Source organism: Aspergillus puulaauensis, chromosome 3 (assembly GCF_016861865.1).
Source record: "Aspergillus puulaauensis MK2 DNA, chromosome 3, nearly complete sequence".
NCBI classification, from domain to species: Eukaryota; Fungi; Ascomycota; class Eurotiomycetes; order Eurotiales; family Aspergillaceae; genus Aspergillus; species Aspergillus puulaauensis.
Window position 1 is genome coordinate 2,156,067 of NC_054859.1, and position 20,500 is coordinate 2,176,566.

General features: G+C 51.4%; 8 protein-coding genes across 8 annotated transcripts; 5 read left to right on the forward strand and 3 right to left on the reverse strand.

Moving 5' to 3' along the window:
- Window positions 1-935: 935 nt before the first annotated feature.
- Window positions 936-1,888, forward strand: APUU_30862S (VIT1/CCC1 transporter family protein; the record flags this gene model as incomplete). Its single annotated transcript, XM_041702002.1, has 2 exons — window positions 936-1,315; window positions 1,372-1,888. The coding sequence occupies 2 exons, from the start codon at window positions 936-938 to the stop codon at window positions 1,886-1,888; spliced, it is 897 nt and encodes a 298-aa protein (XP_041554831.1).
- A 275-nt stretch (window positions 1,889-2,163) lies between these two features.
- APUU_30863A (retropepsin-like aspartic protease) lies at window positions 2,164-3,582 on the reverse strand (the record flags this gene model as incomplete). The annotated part of the gene is made up of 2 exons (XM_041702003.1): window positions 2,164-2,465; window positions 2,523-3,582. The coding sequence occupies 2 exons, from the start codon at window positions 3,580-3,582 to the stop codon at window positions 2,164-2,166; spliced, it is 1,362 nt and encodes a 453-aa protein (XP_041554832.1).
- Window positions 3,583-4,139: 557 nt separating this feature from the next.
- APUU_30864S (uncharacterized protein) lies at window positions 4,140-5,178 on the forward strand (the record flags this gene model as incomplete). The annotated part of the gene is made up of 4 exons (XM_041702004.1): window positions 4,140-4,488; window positions 4,539-4,753; window positions 4,804-5,051; window positions 5,112-5,178. 4 exons carry the CDS (start codon window positions 4,140-4,142, stop codon window positions 5,176-5,178), a joined length of 879 nt encoding a protein of 292 aa, XP_041554833.1.
- An 891-nt stretch (window positions 5,179-6,069) lies between these two features.
- On the forward strand, window positions 6,070-7,652 carry APUU_30865S (uncharacterized protein; the record flags this gene model as incomplete). Its single annotated transcript, XM_041702005.1, has 4 exons — window positions 6,070-6,584; window positions 6,660-6,672; window positions 6,741-7,421; window positions 7,488-7,652. 4 exons carry the CDS (start codon window positions 6,070-6,072, stop codon window positions 7,650-7,652), a joined length of 1,374 nt encoding a protein of 457 aa, XP_041554834.1.
- An 889-nt stretch (window positions 7,653-8,541) lies between these two features.
- On the reverse strand, window positions 8,542-10,318 carry APUU_30866A (carbohydrate-binding module family 48 protein; the record flags this gene model as incomplete). The annotated part of the gene is made up of 3 exons (XM_041702006.1): window positions 8,542-9,747; window positions 10,043-10,178; window positions 10,296-10,318. 3 exons carry the CDS (start codon window positions 10,316-10,318, stop codon window positions 8,542-8,544), a joined length of 1,365 nt encoding a protein of 454 aa, XP_041554835.1.
- A 2,499-nt stretch (window positions 10,319-12,817) lies between these two features.
- Window positions 12,818-14,059, forward strand: APUU_30867S (cyclic nucleotide-binding domain-containing protein; the record flags this gene model as incomplete). The annotated part of the gene is made up of 1 exon (XM_041702008.1): window positions 12,818-14,059. One exon carries the CDS (start codon window positions 12,818-12,820, stop codon window positions 14,057-14,059), a length of 1,242 nt encoding a protein of 413 aa, XP_041554836.1.
- A 558-nt stretch (window positions 14,060-14,617) lies between these two features.
- On the reverse strand, window positions 14,618-15,539 carry APUU_30868A (uncharacterized protein; the record flags this gene model as incomplete). Its single annotated transcript, XM_041702009.1, has 2 exons — window positions 14,618-14,904; window positions 15,047-15,539. 2 exons carry the CDS (start codon window positions 15,537-15,539, stop codon window positions 14,618-14,620), a joined length of 780 nt encoding a protein of 259 aa, XP_041554837.1.
- A 314-nt stretch (window positions 15,540-15,853) lies between these two features.
- APUU_30869S (forkhead domain protein) lies at window positions 15,854-19,273 on the forward strand (the record flags this gene model as incomplete). Its single annotated transcript, XM_041702010.1, has 1 exon — window positions 15,854-19,273. The coding sequence occupies one exon, from the start codon at window positions 15,854-15,856 to the stop codon at window positions 19,271-19,273; it is 3,420 nt and encodes a 1,139-aa protein (XP_041554838.1).
- Window positions 19,274-20,500: the final 1,227 nt, after the last annotated feature.

Consider the following 20,500-nt stretch of genomic DNA (forward strand, 5'->3'; position numbering starts at 1 on the left):
AAATTCGTATCTGCTTACCTTTAAAGATGCAGATAACTCGCAGTGGCTGGTCGCTGAAGAGCGAAGGGGTATCTAACTTTGGTGAAGTATGAGTATGCTTGAGACGCGACTCGCGATGACTTCACGAACAGACTACAGGTACACCGTAGGAGGCGAAGAGCAGGCTTCATTCAGTTCTCCCTTGTAACTCTATTTGTGCCTTGTTTGTCCGAGATGAGGCATTATGGCACGGCAAGATACAGATCACTATCTGTACAATGTACAACTACACCGTCCGAGTTGCTAATTATGGCGGCAAGATATGCAAGAAACTGAGGTAACAACTCGTGTATCAGTTACGGTCATCGGAGACTAAGGTGTTTAGCGACCGGTGACCAGTTCAGGTTGGAAAGACACCTGACGATCTGTCAGCGAGGGGTGAGCCCTGCTGCATCCTTGCATCGACCCCTCAGGCCGCTTGGTTAGAACTTTGAAGCCCCGAGAAACATTCTAAGCGATCAGAATTATACGAATTGGAGCTTCATTTCACCATATCCGTCAGCAACAGTACTTGGGTAGTTACACTGTACAGAATACAGAGTACAGGCTCAGAGTGAGTGTACAGTGGAGTCGGACAGTGGAACTGGAGGACCCTCAAGCTTTCCCCCGCGGCAGCCAGCGAATCAGCCGTCCACGTGCCAAGAGCAGCCCCCCCGATCGCTGCACGTTGCTGGTCATTCCCCCATCATAGGCCCCTGCCCCCAGCTGCACCTGATAAGCTCCATGCCGCCTCCCAGGCACGAGGGCCCTCCGGCCATCTTCTTTCGTTCCCTCGCGTCCTTGGAAATCCAAGCCTTCTGGTAGGACGCCCTCGAGTAGGTGGGTTTACTTGATTACTCCACGCCTGTTGCGATGCCCTGAGCCTGATATAAGTTGCACGCTCTGGACTCACTCACATGGCTCCGCTGTCTTTCAATCCCCTGGACACGCGCGTTCACACCGCCAACATGTCTCTCTCTTCCATCAAGGGCCTCCTCTCCTCCCCGACGAGCACGGAGTACGATGTCGAGAAGGACTCTCGTCTGTCCAGCGACGGAGAGAGCGCCAATGGCGACGGAAAGCGCCGCGAAACGAAAGACCCCAAGCTCGTTGACGGCCGTGTAATATCAGACGCCATCATCGGTCTTTCGGATGGCATGACCGTTCCCTTTGCCCTCACCGCGGGCCTCTCCGCGCTGGGAGACACCAAGGTCGTTGTGTTTGGCGGCTTTGCGGAACTCATCGCTGGTGCTATTTCTATGGGCTTGGGCGGGTACCTCGGCGCAAAGAGCGAAGAGTATGACCCAACCAAAAAGAAAACATGTCTATACTTTAGCATACTAACAAGAGCAGAGAATCATACCGCGCAACCCTCAAAGAAACCGAAAAGCAAACAATCGCAGACCCCACCTCCGTCACAGACACAATACACGACATCTTCACCCCATACGACCTCCCCCCACACCTCGTCTCTGAACTCACAACCCACCTCACCTCATCACCGAACCTCGCTTCCTTCCTCATGAACTTCCACCACACCCTCCCCGAACCCTCCGGCTCGCGAGCCGTCACCTGCGCCGTCACAATCGCCCTGGGCTACTTCATCGGCGGCTTCGTCCCGCTCCTCCCGTACTTCTTCGTCGGGCCGACCGATGCCTTCCTCGCGCTGAAGTGGAGCATTGCAACCATGGTGGTTGCGCTGTTTATCTTCGGGTACGGGAAGACGTGTTTCGTGAGCGGGTGGAAGGGCCAGAGGAATGTCCGGAAGGGCGTTGTGGGTGGGCTGCAGATGGTGCTTATCGGTGGGGTTGCGGCGGGGAGCGCGATGGGGCTTGTCAAGGGGTTCCAGGCGTTGGCGGATAGTGCTTAGTCTGTCTGGCTGGTTTATAGCGTCATGACTCTAGAATGGGCGGGTGTTTCTATGGTTATGGTTATGGCTTTGGCGTTGAGAGCGAAATAAATAATGTATATACATGGACGGAGTTAACTTGCTTTTAAATATCAATCAATGATAAACGACTTGAACATTGAAACCGAAATAAACCTTTTAAACCACAACGCCTTCTAGTAGTACAGGGGTATATATAGAATAAAATACAAAACAGAGCTGTATATTCACCAACGCCGCATCGTTAGACCAATTTTCTATAACCCAATTTTCTTCTTTACCCGACTCTTCCATGTCGACAAATGAAACCTCCCGGTTCCTGGATGAACTACCTCTGTTCTATGCGACGCTGATGGCTTTTGCTGTGAAGTCGACTGAGAGTGGCATGTGTTCCGGTGTATCTGCCGTTTTTGTTCCCATCGCCGCTGTCTCTCAACTTCATCCCGTCGCGCTGTGTCTCGTTGATCTTCAGGCAATTCATCAATCGCATCACGGATTTTGTCTCGCCGTGCAAGCTCCCGTTGGACTTTTTCGTCACTGAACGCCTCTGGTGAAGTCGCTTTGGCGAGGTCAGCAACAGCTTAAACACATTATCCGAATCCTGCATCTCACTTACAATCTTCTAGGTATTCCTCTTCTAGCGAGTTCAGATTCTCTCCGTACCTCCCTATCAGACGGATGTTGCAAAAAAGGCTGGTATCGTCTCCTGGAATGTCGAGTTCGGCGTCGAAGAAATAAACATCACACTCTGAGAACACATTCTCGTTGAACAGATATTCGTTGCTCAGCACGACGTCGACGCAGAGCTCATCCAGGACGTAAAAGTCACGATTGATTGTCTTCGATCCAATCCTCCATGATGCATCGCGTATAATTCCGCTTGTCCAGGCTGTGCTTCCGTCTGGAAATTCGACCTCCACTCGGCTTTCCAGGCGTGTGTCGATGTCGAGTTCGAGTTCCTCTGCGTATGTCCTCGATACGAGCATCATATCAGACCCAGTATCAGGGAACGCTGTTGTGAATCGGTCGTTCAGGTACCCCCAGACTTTCCAGGCCTTGTCGTCTTCGCCTTGTAGCAGTTGTAACCGAAGCCTCCTGGTCCCATCAACAATTCTAGATTCGATCCGTGAGGTGAATCTCTTGAGTGTCTGAGTGGCCTTTAGGAATGGCCTTCCTAAGACTATGTCGTGGATGCTATGAGGTAGGATCCAACAGTCAAGAGAGTGAGTCTTAGATTCACCATAAAACACCCACGGCACCGCCACCCTACCCGGAGATCGAACAAACGTTTTATTGGCGAAGTATATCCTCTTCTCAGGTCCAGCAGTAGGACTTAGGCCAAGATTCGAGGCCAGAGTATTTGATATGAAGCACTCGTCGGCACCACTGTCAGGTAAAGCTTCTACCGAATGGCCACCGACAGTTCCTTTAACGAAATACTGCTTTGGCTTTGCAGGTGGCTTGGGGGCTTCATGAGTGCCATTACATTCAAGGAATGCAATAGTACGCATAATTTCCTGACGTTCATACTCTCTTTTTTTAACCCAGGCTTTTATCTTTCGTCCACCTTTTATCATGGATTTTGTGAGCTGTAGATGCCGTTGTGCTTCTCGTTTCAGTGATTGTATTTGTCCGACAAGTGTGACAAGTGCGGGAATAGTTCCGAATAGTTCCATGGTAAGATGATCCCTGTTTGGCTGTTCTGCGTGGGAGGGGATAAATAGGCCAGCCTTCTGGTACACACTCGCCGGTACATGTACCTGTCGTGGAACCAATTGTTGGGGAGGATGCTGAAGATGTAATGAATTCTTGGACAGAAAGCAAGTGGTCGAAGGGAATGGGGAGACAGTCTCCTCTGAGAATCTTCATCTTAAATGGAAGGAGTGAGCATGCGGCTCGTGTCACTCTCATTCTAGCACTGCCACGTCAGGCTCATTCACAGTTCAAAATCAGGCTGCGATGAGGCTGTCTCTACTGGACCCATGGACCATTTCATTGGTGAATCGAGACTCGGGCCTTGCCATGGCACTCCTAGTCTTTGCGCAGCATGCTGAATGCAGCATCACCTGGGTTCTCTAAATTTCTAGGGCTGCTCTTGACGGTTTCGCACCGTCCTTCCCCCTCTCTTTGCTGCAGACATACGTCGTCATTTGCCTTGCCAAAAACCCCATTTCTAACCACTTCTCTTGCCGCGGGAAGTCACAAAACCCCCTCTAAATTCCTATCCTGATTAATGAATGGAGACGCAAGCTCAAATACAGGCAGCTACTATGCACAGCAGAAAGAGGGCTTCGCCAACGTCGCAAGGTGGCTGTCTCTCGACCGGGACAACGAGGCCTTTATCTACCGTAGATTCAACGAGCTTTCCGCGCGAAATATACTCTATCTTCAATGTGAACTCTTGGATCTCGAGAAGAAACTCAACGAGCTGGATAAACGAGATGCAAGCAGCGATGATATGGATTTGAAGGATGCGGCGAGGACGTGGGAGACTTTTATACAGCGGTTCGAAAAGGGCAATAGTGAGGCCGTGGACCGCATGGAGTTGATCACCAAGCTGCGCGCTAAAATTAAGGAATATCGTACGCCCTCTTCCTCCCAACATCTTGCCTTCAACATGCTAACTGAGTAGATGAAACACTGCTGCTGCAGGGTGAAGTCTCAAACCTCAAGCACCCCAACAAACGCGCACTTGAGGGGTACAGATACTGGTTCTCTAAACCATATCCCGCTCTTGGGGGAGTAGCAAAGACGGCCCTGGATAATGAAGATGACCTTGTTGCCCTGAATACGCCACCAGAAAAAGACCATCTATCCAGGGTACTGCGACGACACTGGCCAGCTAAGGTGAACCTTCTTCAAACAGACAATACCATACATTCTAACTTGGTTCAAAGGAAGAGATATCTCGAGACGGACTCCACCGCATCGGCCGATTCGACGAGGCCTCCATCTCCATGGCCGTCGCCATCATCAACATCCTCGTGGCGTCATTTCTACTCATCGGGTCAATAATCGGCCTCTACTTCGCGTCCAACGACGCGCTGAAACTCGCTCTGATTGCTGCGTTTACGGCCCTGTTTGCCCTAAGTATCGGCCTAATGACGAATGCGCGCCGCGCAGAGATATTCGCTGCGACCGCCGCGTAAGTTAACTAGCAACCCAGTTTTCATTGTCTCAGCTTCGCTGATCGTGTTTATACCAGATATGCCGCTGTCCTTGTTGTCTTCGTGAGCGGGGATATCTCAAGTTCGAGTCCAGGTTCCAGGTAGACTTGACCATTGGGTGCTTCGCTTCAACTAAAGACATACTTGTCCTGTTAAGCGCAAGGGGATTGGGGGGGAAATTTCGAGGTCAGGAAAGATATCATTTCGGCCGAAAATCGGTCTCATCGGATTCACATAGAGCAGGGAGTTGAATAGCCCGAGCGTCTTGAAAGGCCATTCGTGATTGAAAATCATCGTCGCCAGACGACTAGACGCGTAATATGTTGCGTACTGGCGATCCCAACTGCCTGTATCAGATTGCCGCAAAGGTTTCAATTATTGAAGTGTTGTTTGTACATATCACACTTCTCGTCCCCATAGAGTTGTTCCAGGCCCGAGTCCTACTTTGATATCCTTTTGACTTGCCTTTATATATAACTCCAGCATGTACTGATAGTGGGTATGTCTATCATTTATCAAAGACATGAGTCCGCTGGCCAATATGGTATCCGCCAACGCGTAACCAGAAACCCACAGGCACAATAATTGCTTCGAACAGCCGTTCAATCACCAGAACGCTTTCCAGGACCAGCGCATGGCCCACTGTTCATTAACCATTCCAGCCAAACCAGGGGCAAGATAGACCCCTTGGATTGAGCTTGTCGTCAGGCAAAGAATGTATCATTCTCAGGAAAAGTAAAAGCCTTGGAATTTTTTCATAATCTTCACATGATCAGCACTGAGCAATGCAAGGTCAGCACCTTATACATAAGTTAGTTACCTACATTGAGATAAGGCAATAACTCGGCAGCGCCCTTATATGCCCGAAAATAGGGTTCTTCCCAGCTTCCCAGCCCTAACTCAGTCCAATCCAATCCATCCATCCATCCATCCATCCATCGTCCATGCAATAACATTCAAGTCTAATACGACAACCAAGTCACCTAAAGGAAGACAATGACTCAACCCCAGGCACCCCTTGTGAGCAGCGTCGAGCTCCACGACAACAACGAAAACCCCGACACCACATTCCCCTCGCCCTCCGATAAAGACGCCCAAAATGACGCCCTACTACAAGCCTCACTAGCCGCAGACTCAGAAAACCCAGACGGCGGCTACGGATGGGTCGTTCTGTTCGCGTGCGTCGTGATAGCCTGGTGGTATATCAGCATTTCATATACATGGGGGATTTTCCAAATAGCCCTACTCCGGCAGCAACAACAACAGCAGCAACAAGAGGGGCGGCAGCACATCTCCGCTTCAACACTAGCGTTTGTGGGCTCTCTATGTCCGAGTTTTATTGCGTCGCTGGCGATTCCGAATGCGAAGCTGGTGAGGGCGGTTGGGCCGCGGGCTACGGCGTTGATAGGGATGTCTGTTATGGGGGTGGGGTGTATACTTGCTTCGTTTACGACGGGGCATGTTGGTGGTTTGTTTGTGACTTTTGGGGTTCTTTGTGGGGTTGGGAATAGGTAGGCCATATATCCATGATTATCTTGTGTGTTTTCCTGAAGACTAACAGCCAAGTCTACGGCGGGGTGATATAGTATGCTTTTTATGGTGAGCCCCCCCAGTCTGCATCCATATTCAGCAGAATAAAAGCTAACATATATGGGCTTACTTGACAGGTCATCAATGTAGCCCCATCACAGTGGTTCAGCAAGAAACGAGGCCTGGCCAACGGCATGATATACGCGGCCGGGGGGCTCGGCGGCGCCGTGATGAGTTTTGTCCTGGACGCCCTAATAAAAGGCCTGGGGATCCCCTGGGCGTTTCGTATCCAAGGGCTCGCCATGCTAGGAACAGGTCTACCGGCTGCGCATCTCCTCCGAACCCGGTATCCAATCCCGCCAACTAAGATGGTCGAATGGACTATGTTCCGAGACGCCAGGTTCATCGTCCTCTTTGCCGCGGGGGCAGTCACGACATTCCCACTATACGTGCCGCCGTTTTTTCTCCCGCTATATGCGGAGGCGCTGTCACTCTCTTCAGATGCCGGGGTCAGTCTGGTCGCCGGGTTCAATTTCGCGTCTGCGGTTGGTCGTTTGGGTTGTGGGTATGCTGGAGATGTGCTGGGGTCTGTTAATGCGCTGCTCCTGGCAGTGACGCTGAATGCGCTGACCATGTTGATTATCTGGCCGTTGTCGGATTCGCTGGGTCCGTTGATTCCATTTGTGATCCTGAATGGGATGGCGAATGGCGGGTTCTTTGCCATCATGCCGACGATTATCAGCAGTATTTTTGGCTCGGCTAGGCTTTCGGTTGCGATGGGTATGATTGTAACGGGCTGGTTTGGGGGGTACCTCTTGGTATGTTTCTTTTGCTGTTACTGACTTTTTTTTTTTTTTTTTTTGACTGACATTCTTGAACTAAAGGGCCCGCCAATCGCTGGGTATATTCTCGAAGCAACAGGGGACGAGTCCTCCATTAGAACCTACCGGCCAGCTATCTTCTTCGCCGGGGCAATGGCAGCAGCGTCAGTTATCTTGGTGGGAGCTATACGCTTACTGATAGACCGAGAGTTACGGAAGAAGGTTTGATATGAAGTAGACTGGGACCGTGCCCTAACTGCTGGTAGTTTGCCAGCAATAAAGTTGGCTACTAAAAACAAGAACTTGGAACATAGATAAAAGAATGCTTATTAGAATGGAAATACCAATAAGAAACCCCAGACCGATGGGTGAATAAACACACTTCCCATCGCAGCCACTCCGCTTCCACTGATCTTCATACACGCACATCAATCACTTTCGTCATAATGAATCATCTCTTTGCAGCTTCACTCCTCCATATTAATTAATTAATACACCAGCTAGTCCTGGCTCTTCAATTCAATACATCCAGACCTATATCAAATCAATCAATCTAATTATTTAATTCCCCATTTAATTTAATTTAATCAAACATGTGCGACGCACCCTTCATCCCCATCTTCCCCATCTGCTTCCAATGCGGCACAGACCAGAACCCCTGCCGGTGTAAAGTCATTGGCCCGACGATTGGTATGCGTCCTCTTCTACTGTTCTCTGTACTTGAACTGGGAATGTGGAAGGTGCTGATATGAAAAGGCTTTTTCGTGACCATTGTTGCGGCGATTGTATGTTATCCGGCCTCGATATTCTGTGGGTGCTGTTGTACGAAGACTGGGAAAGAGTGAGTTGCTACTGCATAACCCCCTTCTACAATATAGTGATGCTGATGAATTCAGTGTGCTGGCATATCCGGTCAAACTGAATGGGCAAGTGTCGGATTGTATACCGATATAGGACGCAATCATGTGAATAGACAGGCAGGTATTATTATACGCAATTACACTACCAACCTAGCAGTATATAAACAAGAGACATAAAAGTAGACCAGAAAATATAAACTAAGTATAGACGTGCGTAATAAGGTATCCAGATGAATCATTATTAACATGCGTATCCATCATGACTTGAACTTCTCCTTCAGTCGAGCCAGGAAACTCGATCGCTTCTTCTTCTTCTCTTCCTTTCCGGTCCCGGCTGCTCCGCCCGCACCACCTGCACCACCGACACCGCTAGTAGCGCCACCAACCCCAGCTGCTGCTCCTGCACCTGCAACTCCGGTGGCTGCAGCTCCAGCCGCAGGGACCTGTGAGGAATCTTTGGCACCCTCGGAAGCGCCAGTTGTCTGCTGTTGAGCAGCTTCCTCCCCGGGTGCTGTGGTCTTGGTGCCTGTGGGGGTAGTCGTCCGCGGTGACAGCTGCGCCGAACCTGGTTCAGCAGCGGAAGCCTTCGGGGCAGTATCTGTGGTAGCAGCGGTGGCAGTAGGCGCAGGCGTGCCTCTCGAGTTCTCGACGGGAACTCTCCGGTGAAGTTCTTCCTCCAGTTCCTTCTTCTCCTCGACGACCTCTCTGTTTGCTGCGGCTTCGGGGTCTCGGTGTGCCTTGGATATCGATTCCTTCACAACACCAGGGACGTCGTCTGCTGGGACTGTGTTGTCGGCGACTTGTCTCCTCTGGGATTCGAGCGGGACATTGCCAGCGAGCCCGGCGGTGGTGGATGTTGGCGCAGCCGACTGCACCGTGGGCCCGGCGTTGCCATATGCAGAAGTGTTGGCTCCACCTCCAATTGGGAGGCTCGATTCAGGAATCGTGTTGTTGGACACAGGAGGAACGGAGAATGGAGCCGCCAGCCGCGAGCTGTCAGCTCCCTCATATGCCTCTTGGCCTGTACGCGCAGTCGACTGTACCGTATTCGAATTGAATGTGCTCGAGTCGGGGACTTTCTCTCCTGGATTGAGATGGATCGGGTTTCCAATGCCGCTCGAGGCCGGGATGGGGTTCACGGAATATTCAGAGTAAGGAGACTCCGCGGGAAATCCTCCGGGGACATGACCCCCTTGCTCAAGAGGAACGTCCTTGTCTAGCCCCGCTGTCGTCGATCCAGGAAGCCTTCCGGATTCCTTGGAGACACCACCGGCTAAGCCGGCAGTTGTGGAGGTTGGGGTAACGCCAGAGAGAGCAGCCATGTCTTGGGGGTCACCGCTATGTAGGGCTGAAACGGAGTCTGTTTGAAGCTGGTCGGGATAGAGGACGTTGTTAACGTTGCTGCTGCCGTCGTCCTCCTCAGGTAATCGGTTATCAGTGGTCCAGATGCCGTCAACGACAAACTATGAGCAAAGAAAGACACACGTCAGTGGTACGAAAATGCTTTCCCGGTGCGAATCTTATAGTTTTGTAAAGAGGGGGTGCAAAGACTGGTAAGCGCTAAGCCCATGACGTCAACGGACGTCCCCATCGTCATCACTGATGGCACAATCAATGCACAGTGAAGACCAACGTGCTTATCTGCGCAGGTTGGCCCGGGTGGATTAGGCGGAAGCCTCGAGAAAGGCAGGTTACAAGCCCAGCTGGCGGGGGCAGTCTTGTGTGAGGCTGTGGTCGAGAACCTAATTGATGACATACCTTGTAGTGCACTTTGTCGCCTGTCACCGGAATGTGGACTTCCTTCTCGAAAACGTCGCCCTTCTGGTCCAACTGGACTGTCCTGCCCCAGTCATCGAATGTTCCTGTGACAAACACCTCTTTCGCATTGTACGGCCTGGAGTTGGAATGCGAGGAACCAGGGTCAGCGATCCATGGCAGTCGATTCGGTTGGGTTGGACTGGACACTGCGGGGAGGAGGCAAGTTAATTGGCTTGGACTTGGAGTCACTCACCACTGAAACGTGTAGCTCGCCATTTTTTCAGCTCTAGAGGGCTCCGGTGCGTAGCGGATGAGGAGGAGGGCGGGAAATTTTGGGTTAGCCGGGAAGGGGTCCAAGACCAGCAGCAGTAAGCAGGAAAACAGCAGGAGAATGCTCCGGGAGAATCGAATGGTTTGCCCGCACTGATAAAGCGAGGGATCCGAGGAGGCTGGGGTTTTCAGTTGCGGTGCAGGCAGTGAGAGAGAGCTCTGGGCCCAAGCGGGGGGTGGCGGTCGGACGCAGCGTTCGTGCGGAGGACCTGGCAGCAGGCACGAGCTCTCGCTGGTCGAGAATCAACTCGACAGGCGACAGCTGGTCAGCAAGAGCTACTGCAGTTCCTACGCAAGATCTTCGCCACTATTTCTCTGGACAGGATGGTTGTTGCTCCAAGTAGCGGTGGGATAGTCTGACACCATCGAGTCTAGACTGGATCGAGACCCTCAGCAAAGACAGCTAGCTTGTATACTGAAATGTCTAGTTTTACTAAGTCTCTCAACGCTACTCTGGCATTCATATGCACTTAGATTAAGCTTCAGGAAAGTATAAAAATATATTTACCACGTCTTTTGTTACCACGTCTTTTGTTACCACGTCTTTTGTTACCACGCCTTTTACATGTGTCGACTCTTCCACGCTGGAAGTATGCGGAGGTGTCCACGAGCACGGATCCATGCGGATTGCTTCTTCTCCCAAAGTTCCAAGGGAACTTGGTTCGGAGGGATAGCCTGACTTTCTCCATCCACGGTTCAAGCTGACCCTGCCGATGAATTGAGTTATCATGTGCAGGCTATGGTAGACGTTGTTTACATCATGAAGACGAGGAAGACGTCAGCGTTGCAGCGATGATCTCAATGCGTGCTCTTCGAGGCGGAAGGGGTAAGACTGCCTGGTCGCTTTTCCTCCTGACTCAGAATAATTTGCACAAGGTTCTTGAAGATGATGTCCCATTAATGAGCCAGGGCAGTGGCGCAGTCTGGACCCGAGCGAGTCGGACAGTCATCACGGGCTTCTAGAAAACGTCTGGAAGACGTTTCGATAACCACCGAAGCTTCCACACAGCCACTTAACCCAGTAGCTTCAACGTTTCACCTGCATCTAAACTCCTATTCTTCTTCTCTTCTCGGTTTAAGGGGTCGCCGTTTGCCGATGCCAATTTGCCGGCGACGCATGCTCCTTTTTCTGTCCAACTATCGAGCTTCCCATCCAGCTATTGAGCACTAGTAAGCTGCGAGCGGGGGGCCAGCAGTTGACGTCGATCTGCACGCGTTTGAGAGAAGGCATCTGGAAAGACGAGTTAGCAAACAACAGGAAGAAACCCTCGACATAGTAATTCTTCAATACCTCTTCGATGCATCAATAATAGAAACAATGAATTTATCTGTAGCCGAGCACAAAGTAGAAGTAGAGAGAGTTATGCAGGTTGAGGTTCGAGAGAGCTGCAGAAAGCTTCCCGGTGCTCCCCCGCCTTTTCGGGCATCTTCCCCTCCTCTCTTCATTCATACTTATTCTTAGCTTTCCCTTTTATCCTCCGTATCACTTGGGCCATCTGAATCATCCGTCTTTGAAGTGCCTTCGTTCCGCTGTTTTCCTTCGCCTGTCTTGTTTCTCTGGCCAGAACAGCGTCCATCTCACAACACCAAACCCGGTTTCAAACACACGAAAGCTTATTCGGCTACATTGATTTCTGTACGGAAATCCTCCACGCGACTTCGGGGATCAGACAGCTGTCCTGGAATATACAGAGGCAAGGATCTACCTGGTGTCCCTCCATCTTGTAGGTGCCCGCATCCATCCTCTGCGTTGCCCCTCGTTGACATCTAAAAGGTGACAGGAAACGGAAAAGCCAACAGAAAAAGAAAGGAAATTAGCAAAGTGAGTAAGAAAGAAGTTTCGAGCTTTCTTTGATGCAGCCTTCCTTTTGCTGTTTTCCTTTCTTTTCTTTTTATTTTTTTCTTTTTTTTTTTTTTACCCTTCAGCTGTTGGTCTCTGGGACCGTGACCAGCGGCCGGGCGCCTTTGACTGGGAGCGCCTCGTTGCTTCGTTGGGCGAGAGCTCCATTCAAGAGCTTCAAACCTTGGTCCGATGTCTCTCGAACCTCTCCAATTCGCACTCAATCTTCCCGATACCCACCAAGCTCTGCCAAAGTCAAGTTGTTACCAGCCAATTTCCTCCCAAAGCTTTGTCTTAACTTTGGCGGTTTCTCTACCCGCCGCCGCCCCTCCTCCCACTTTCTGCGCAGATCCTCTTCGATCCCTGTGCTCTTGTGCATACATATCCATCCTCTTCCTTTTTTCCTTCCCACGCACCTACTCAGTTTTAACCTCCTGCATCATCGTCGCATGAACTCGTTTTTCGATAACTCCGCCGTTTGTTAATATATGCAGCTTGCCTCTGACCTTTTCAGTTTTCTTTGTTCCGCCCCCCCCCTCACAGCGGCTCAACTCCCTAGCTCGCACCCCGCGCTTCACTGAAACCGAAAGATTTCAGCCGACAACATGTCGAATAGCTCGTTCCCGGGTACCAACCCTTTTCTAAAAGTGGCCACCAAAGATGAGAACAAGCCCTCGGCGTTCAACAAAATCGCAGAAGACGAAGAGTATGAGGTGACGTCACCAACCGACTCAACGTTCAAAACCAGCAAGATCGCTGCCAGCAACTCGTCCGGCGGAAATAATCCTCTCGAGACTGGTCGGGCTGGTGAATCGGGCGAGGGAATACGTTTTGGAAGGGATCCGTTTGGTGGTGGCCTCGGTGGCCAGGAAGGCCAGGATGAATCTGGACTACCAGAGGACTTCCGCCCAACCGGTGGGCCCAGCCATGGCTTTCCCAACAATTACGCCCTAGGTCGCCGAACATCTGTATCTGCTGAATCTCTGAACCCTACATCCGCTGGCTCAGATAGCTGGACCCCGCCGCACCATCCAAAGTCGGAGGAACAGGTCGGCCGCCTGAAGACAGCCGTCAGCAACAACTTCCTCTTTTCCCATTTGGACGACGACCAGTCTCGGACTGTGCTAGATGCCCTAGTTGAGAAGCCCATCCCAGCAAAGGATATCAAGGTCATCTCCCAGGGCGATGCTGGTGACTTTTTCTACATCGTTGAAGATGGCCATTTTGATGTTTACATCAACCCCTCTGGCTCTGTGCAATCGGGCCCAGATGGAATGGGTAACAAAGTCGGCACAATTGGACCTGGTGGCTCATTTGGAGAACTGGCTCTCATGTACAACGCACCTCGAGCAGCAACAATTGTATCGGCCGACTCAAAAAGCACTCTCTGGGCTCTAGATCGCATTACCTTCCGGCGCATCCTCATGGACTCGGCATTCCAGCGACGACGCATGTACGAGGCTTTCTTGGAAGAAGTTCCGCTCCTCTCGTCGCTCAAGCACTATGAGCGTGCGAAGATCGCTGACGCGCTCGACACACTCAAATATCCAGCAGGTTCACGTATTATTAATGAGGGTGACCCAGGCGATGCCTTTTTCCTCCTTGAGTCTGGCGAGGCTGATGCTTTCATGGAAGGCGTGGAAGAACCGGCCAAGTCATACAAAAGGGGAGATTACTTTGGTGAACTCGCCCTATTGGACGACAAGCCTCGAGCAGCCAGTGTTGTCGCCCGAACTGAGGTCAAAGTTGCCAGACTCGGCCGGGATGGGTTCAAGCGGCTGTTGGGCCCAGTGGAGAATATCATGAGAAGGACGGAGTACACATCGAGACCCTCTACAGCACAATAAGAGCGGCTGAACAACCGCTAATTAAATGTTTGCTTTTTTTTTTACAACGAAATATCATCATTGGGTTCAATATGTTATTCTTGCTCGTTTTTGTTCTATATCAAAGGGTTCCATATGTAAAGGAGTGTGTTTTCGATTGCGAAAGAGGTTAGAAAACTCCCGATTTCTCCGGCGAATGATTGGTCTTGCTATGCACGGATATCTCATCTCTGTCCTTTGTTGTCCTATCTTGCTGATTCCAAACCACCCCTTTCCCAAGCGTTCCTTCTCTCCATAGAGATACTCCTGCATCCTGCTCTTCAGTAACGGGGCTCCGCTCCGTGTCCCTAGCTAGGATCGCCACGCTTTTGGAAACCAACCACACCGCTGCGTTGATTATAGCGCAGACACTAGGTTGGGTTGGGTGGTCGTTGGGACGCTTCACTTCCTACCTGCTTTTTTGTCTGTCCAATAGGCCTTGCTTGGTGTTAATATGTAACATGAGAATAGTTCCTCCTTTTGATATAGTTACCACCCGAGTCCTCAGTCGCCGCTAATGTATCACGCGGCAAGTAGAAGTCATCTCGCAACTACCAAATCACTCCTCAACACCCACTTCTCTCCACCCGTAACCTCCTTCCCCTCATGCAGCATACACCGGTCCCCATGCCGATGCAACAGTGCCATTCCCATCTCGGGCGCGACTGAGATCGGCTCTGGGTTACGATTGGCGCGCGTTGGTTCTGGGTAGAAGACTGTTTCGCCGCCTGTGCAGGAGGATAGGTAGATTAGGAGCGTCCATGTGGTGCGCGCGGGCTTGGGCGGTGTTGAGGGCGAGAGGAAGGAGAGTGTGTTGGAGTCGTCGTCTACGTACAGATCCAGGTTAGATCATGGTGCCATTTCGATTAATGACTACGGGCTCTTTTACTTGTATTGCGAATTGGATTGAAATGGATGTGGGTGGTAGCTCCGGGAATGAGAACGGGAAAGTGAAAGTAAACAACTTACAATGCTGCGCAAAGAACTGGCCGGGGGAATATCGATAGATACGAATATTCGCATTCAAGCCGAGCGGTTCGCCGCCCCAGACTTCCTTCATTGTCCTCTCTCCTGCGCCGGGACTCCCACCTTCCCCTTCTCCCTCTTCGGTGAGATTAGTGGGGTCGGTTACAAGCTCCTGCAGTGCCGTCCCGCGCCAGAGATTCTCAGCGAACGCCCCATCCTGGATCTGGAACCGGTCGTTGACGCGGACGGCGTCGCCCTTTTTCGGCTTACCGGGAGTTGTTATTAGGGGGAGCGAGGAGAGGAATGAGACGTATGTCTTGCATAGCGAGGCAGGAAGGAAGTTGCGGATTAGGTAGATCTGGTCCGGGAGGAGCGGGTCGAGGTACAGGTCCGATGAGGGGATCAGTGGGCGGAGAGGAGGCCAGTTCGGGGGTTGCTGTTGTGGTTGGGAGGGTTGGCGGGCGGGTTCCTTTTTGGATGGCTTTGGTTTTGGCATACTGCTATTGTATTATTTTCGGAGTAGCAGTGGAAGTGTTTAGGGAAGTGTTTAGGAAAGTGTTACTGAAGTGTTATTGAAGTGTTATATGCTGTAACTACAGTTCTCTCGAGCCCGAGGAGTGGGATTACGTAAATACGGCAGAAAATCCCAGCACGGAACTTCATTTGTCCGGCAGACCGTCTGGCCGATCCAATTTGCATTTTCCCCTTCACCGCCCTTCTCCCTCCCAGTCCCGACTCTGGAAACCGTCGACAGTCCGCTCGAGAACTTCTTTCAGGCCAACCAGCAATCCCAGCCGCCCTCCCCCGGTCATGTCGTCGTCGCAGACCATGACAGCGCCAGCGGTGGGCCATCATCCTTCAGAGGCTGGTCCGGGCATGTCGTCTTTGTACGACTATACCCGTTCTCAGCACTCGCCAGAGAACGACCAACTTTCGTCCCCGCCCACGGGTACCAGCGACTCCGCAATCCGCAATCTGCACGATTCTGCCCCCGACCACTCCCCGTCCTCCCCCAATGGCCTACATTCCCTGTCCGGCATGGTCACAGTCAAGTCCGAGTCTGAAGACCAGGCTTCCCATGCCTTTTCTAATGGTCAGGACTCGCAGTCGGATTTCCGCCGTCAATCCGCCGCCAGCGCCCTATTAGCGCAGCTCCTTGGCGGCCAGCAAACGCAAATGGAGGACTCGAATCAGACGTTAGAGGGTCCCGGATTAATAGGCGGGCAAGATAATGAACAGAAACATGTATTTGGAGATGCGTCGCATGAAGATTGGGCAACACATCAAATGGACGACGTTCCGCCCTCGGGGGCGGAACCGACCAACGGAGATCAAAGTCAACACTCAGAGGCCCAACATCACGAAGACATGTCATTTCAACATTCTGAACTGCCCTTTTCAACGACTGACCAAAATGCGAACATTATGGCCAAGTCCGGCGACTCTATCGAAGGCCTGACCGACCCCTTGCTGTTCTCGAAAACGAGCCTCGACCATCCCGTACTTTTTCCTCCGATAGATTTTGGACCAGCTCCGGAAACGCCAATGGAGGGTTTGCAGCAGAACGATATGCTAAATTCACCCTATTTTCCCCAGAGTGCGGACTTATCAGCTTTGGGATACACCGAGGGAGCTTTGCATGATGGGAACGGCTCGGTAGCAGGATCTGAGCCAAGGATCCAAGCTTTTGCCAAACTCGAATTCGATGACGGGCATTTCTACTGCAACACATATTCTTTTATTCTAGGGCGAGATGTACGAGCTGCACGAGCGGCGCATCAACGCGAATTTCAGGCCCGGCAAGTGACGAGGCATTCGCGGCCGAAAAGTTCGAGTGGCGGAAACGCATCACATACGCCCGTACGAGCAAAGCCTGAAGGGAGTGGGGTTCTTGGAAGTGTTGTCAGTGACCGCGGTGGAATCATGGGCGTTGATCCTGATCTTCCTGGACATATGCAATCACATATCAGTCGACGCTCATCGGCTTCTTCACATGGCGAGGCCGGCGGTCTTTTACATGCGACCCCCGCTCAGCTTCAAACCACTACTGACTACAATGCCCTTGCTATGGAATCATTACAAGAAGGCGGTGGAGATGCCAAACCTGTTGACGCTCTTGCCCTCCTTCCTTCGCCAGACTCGTGCCCAACCATCCCGATACATCCTCCCGCCACAACCGATGGTAGCGTTGCTGGTCATCGCGGTATTTCGCGAAAACATGTCAAAATTTCATATAACTTTGACAAGAACCTGTTTGAAATGGAGGTATTAGGAAGAAACGGTGCTTTTATCGGTGCTGATTGGCTCTCCCCGAGCCAGATCAGACCGCTTCATAGCGGCGATTATATTCAAATCGGAGGGGTCCGCATCCGATTCTTGCTTCCAGATGTGCCGATTGGAGAGACAGGTGCCGATATAGAGGAAGAACAGTTTGCTCCAGAGTCTCAAGAAAACGCCGAGGCTTCTGGTATGGCTGATAATGAAGACGACCTTGAAAAGGACGGCTCAAAGTCAACGAAGATTGTTTTGAAGACCAAGGAAACAGAAGCAGCGCAATCTATCGAAGGCGATGGTCAGCAGCCAGCCCGGCGTCGCGGTCCTGGACGACCCCCCAAAGATGGGATCATGTCAAAACGGGAACGAGCCGAGTTGGCGCGGGAACAGAAATTGGCTGCCAGGCGCGAGGCAAACGGAGGCGTTACACCCCCACCACAAAGCAAACCGAAGGCAGGAAAGACAATGACCACACCTGGAGGTCCAGTGCCCAAGGAATCTGTGGAGGGCGAATCGCCCAGTTCAAAGCCAGAGAAACGGAAGTATACGAAAAGGAAGAAGGACGGGACTACGATGGACATCCCTCTGCCTTCAACAGAGGGTGGGCAGTTTCCCCAGGAACAACAGCCCCAAGAATACGTCAAGCCTCCGCCTGTCAAGAAGCGCAAGCCTTCTCGCTCACCTTCCCCCAATTATCCACCAGAGTCTGCGTATACGCCTGAAGACCTGGCTAAACCGCCGTATAACTATGCGGTTCTCATCTTTGATGCTCTCACCGAAGCCACCACGCCAATGACGCTGAAGCAGATCTACCGGGCGTTGAAGCTTAAATACCCTTACTTCCGCTTCAAATGTGAGACCGAGGGCTGGACATCTAGTGTGCGGCATAATCTCAACGGCAACAGTCACCTCTTCATGCATGCAGAGCGAGATGGCAAAGGATGGTCATGGCAACTACGGCCAGGTGCTTCCGTCGAAAAGGAGAAGAAAAGACGTCCGTCACCTCCTCCTCCCCCACCCGCCCAACCTCACCCTCCTCCGTCTGTGACTCCTCAATACATGCCACCCATGCCAAACTCATACCAAAACCAACCGAATGGTCAAAATGGTATGGCCAATCCGCACTTCCAATTCTCATCGATGCCAGCAAACCCATACCCTCCGCCGGCAGCAGCGCCCGCGCCCGCGCCCGCTCCAGCTCCTACTCCCGCCCCTCCGCCTGCTTCTGCTCCTACCCCTGCTCCTCCTCAACACGCAACTCCGTATCCGCCTCCTGCACAGCCTGCGGCCTCCTCTCCCTTCCCAATACCCAGTCCAATCAAAAACAACCTCCCAGCTGCGTTTGCACAAACAACACCAACTACATATACCTCACCTTACGCCTCCGATCCTCCACCGCAGCTTCTCCAGTACCAACAATCCCAGCAGGCTCAACCACAGCCGCAACCACAACAGCAACAGCAACACATGCAGCCGCCGCCTCCACCACAGCATCAATCACCATATCCACCCCCGAGCACCCAGTCACATCCACCAAACAACAGCCAACCCCAGAATTACCCTTCAAATTCGGGTCCTCCACCACAACATCATCAACCTCAACACCAACCGCAGCATCAACCGCAGCATCAGCCTCAGCCTCACCACCAACCCAACCAACAGCAGCCACAGCAAGCCTACAACATGGGAGGCCAGAACTCAGGGCCGGTACCTATGGACACGTCTTCCGACGAGGCTTTCTTCAACGAGCGTGCTAACAAAGCCATTGATGACTTTGAAGCGGTGCTGCTGGAAGACTACGAAGACAAAGATTATATCAAGGGTGTTCTAAAGAGTGCACGTGCTCGGGCCTTGGGGAGTGCAACAGAGAGTTCGTTCCCAGGTGGTGAGCCGCCTGATGAAGCGGTTCTTCTCGATGCGCTGAGAAGTATGATCCAGGGGTTGAGGGGAGAGTAAGACCATCACATTTTGGTGGCTTTTTCCTCAGTTGTTTATACGCAGATGCATGATGTTCCGGTTTGGCAATGCTTGGAAGCTGGGATTTGAACTACGATTACGACCTTACGTTTACGAATCTACTATTTGGAAGACTTCTTTAAATAATCGGCTGGTGTTGTTGAAGACTGGGGGATGGTGACGAGTTGACTTGGTGTGACAGTTCCCTCTCCCGATTTTCCTTGTTTTACTCTCACCTTTTACATTTATCTTCCCCCCGTCACTTATGTTGGCGTTGCCCTTTTTATGATATCCACTTTGTTATGAACCGCCATTCATGTAGTTACGACCGAAAGGAGAATTACACCATCGGATGAATAATAGATGGATCTCCGCGGTGACTTTTCGGGAAAAGGATCGGAAAAATGGGTTGGAGTTAAGTTGTATAGACAAAATATTGACAAAATTTATTATTGAATTATCCATTCCAAGTCTCCGTAGTTCCCTGCTCATATTCTTCACCTTCCGGCGCTACTACTACTCGATCCCCTCAATTATGGTTTTCACTGCGTACCTTCAGCTCCTTGAAACACCCGCCGCGTATGACACGCACGGTGCACTGCATGATATCAGGGAGATTTCCTTCCATTTCGACCACGGCGTTCATGTCGTTAATCAATATAAATCTGCCAAGTATGCAGGTCGTACGCCATATATTGAGGGACGTTAATTATGACATCTCAAACTCGCCGCTTCATCGCTCATCGATGGTGTGGATGGATATATATATGTAAGCAGGACCTGCATATGCCCGTGCAAGGGGAACAAAACTAGGAAATGGATAACTCGAGACTCGAGAGACAGCTAACACGTGATCCCCGGAAAGGCAAAGGAGGAAGGGACTCGTGGATGGAGTCTGCGTGCAATTTCCCGATAATAATAATAATAATGCATCTCGGAAGATGAACGGATTAGAGATGCATCCGAGGAGGGGAGGGGATGCTTTTTCGTCTTTCCCTCACTAGGTAAGTAGTAGATAGACTACTGTGCAAGTGTCCAAGGCCTGTCGGGTAACCATGCTCAAACGCCTAGGGAACATTCGGATGGATGCATGGAGGGGCTAGGGAAGGGCAGCAAAGCAAAGCGGCATTTTCAAGCAGGTGATGCGCATAGCGCTTGTTACTGGATTGACCGTTTAACAGACCTACGACATGAGGAGTATATTATAAATTACTATTAGTATTCAGA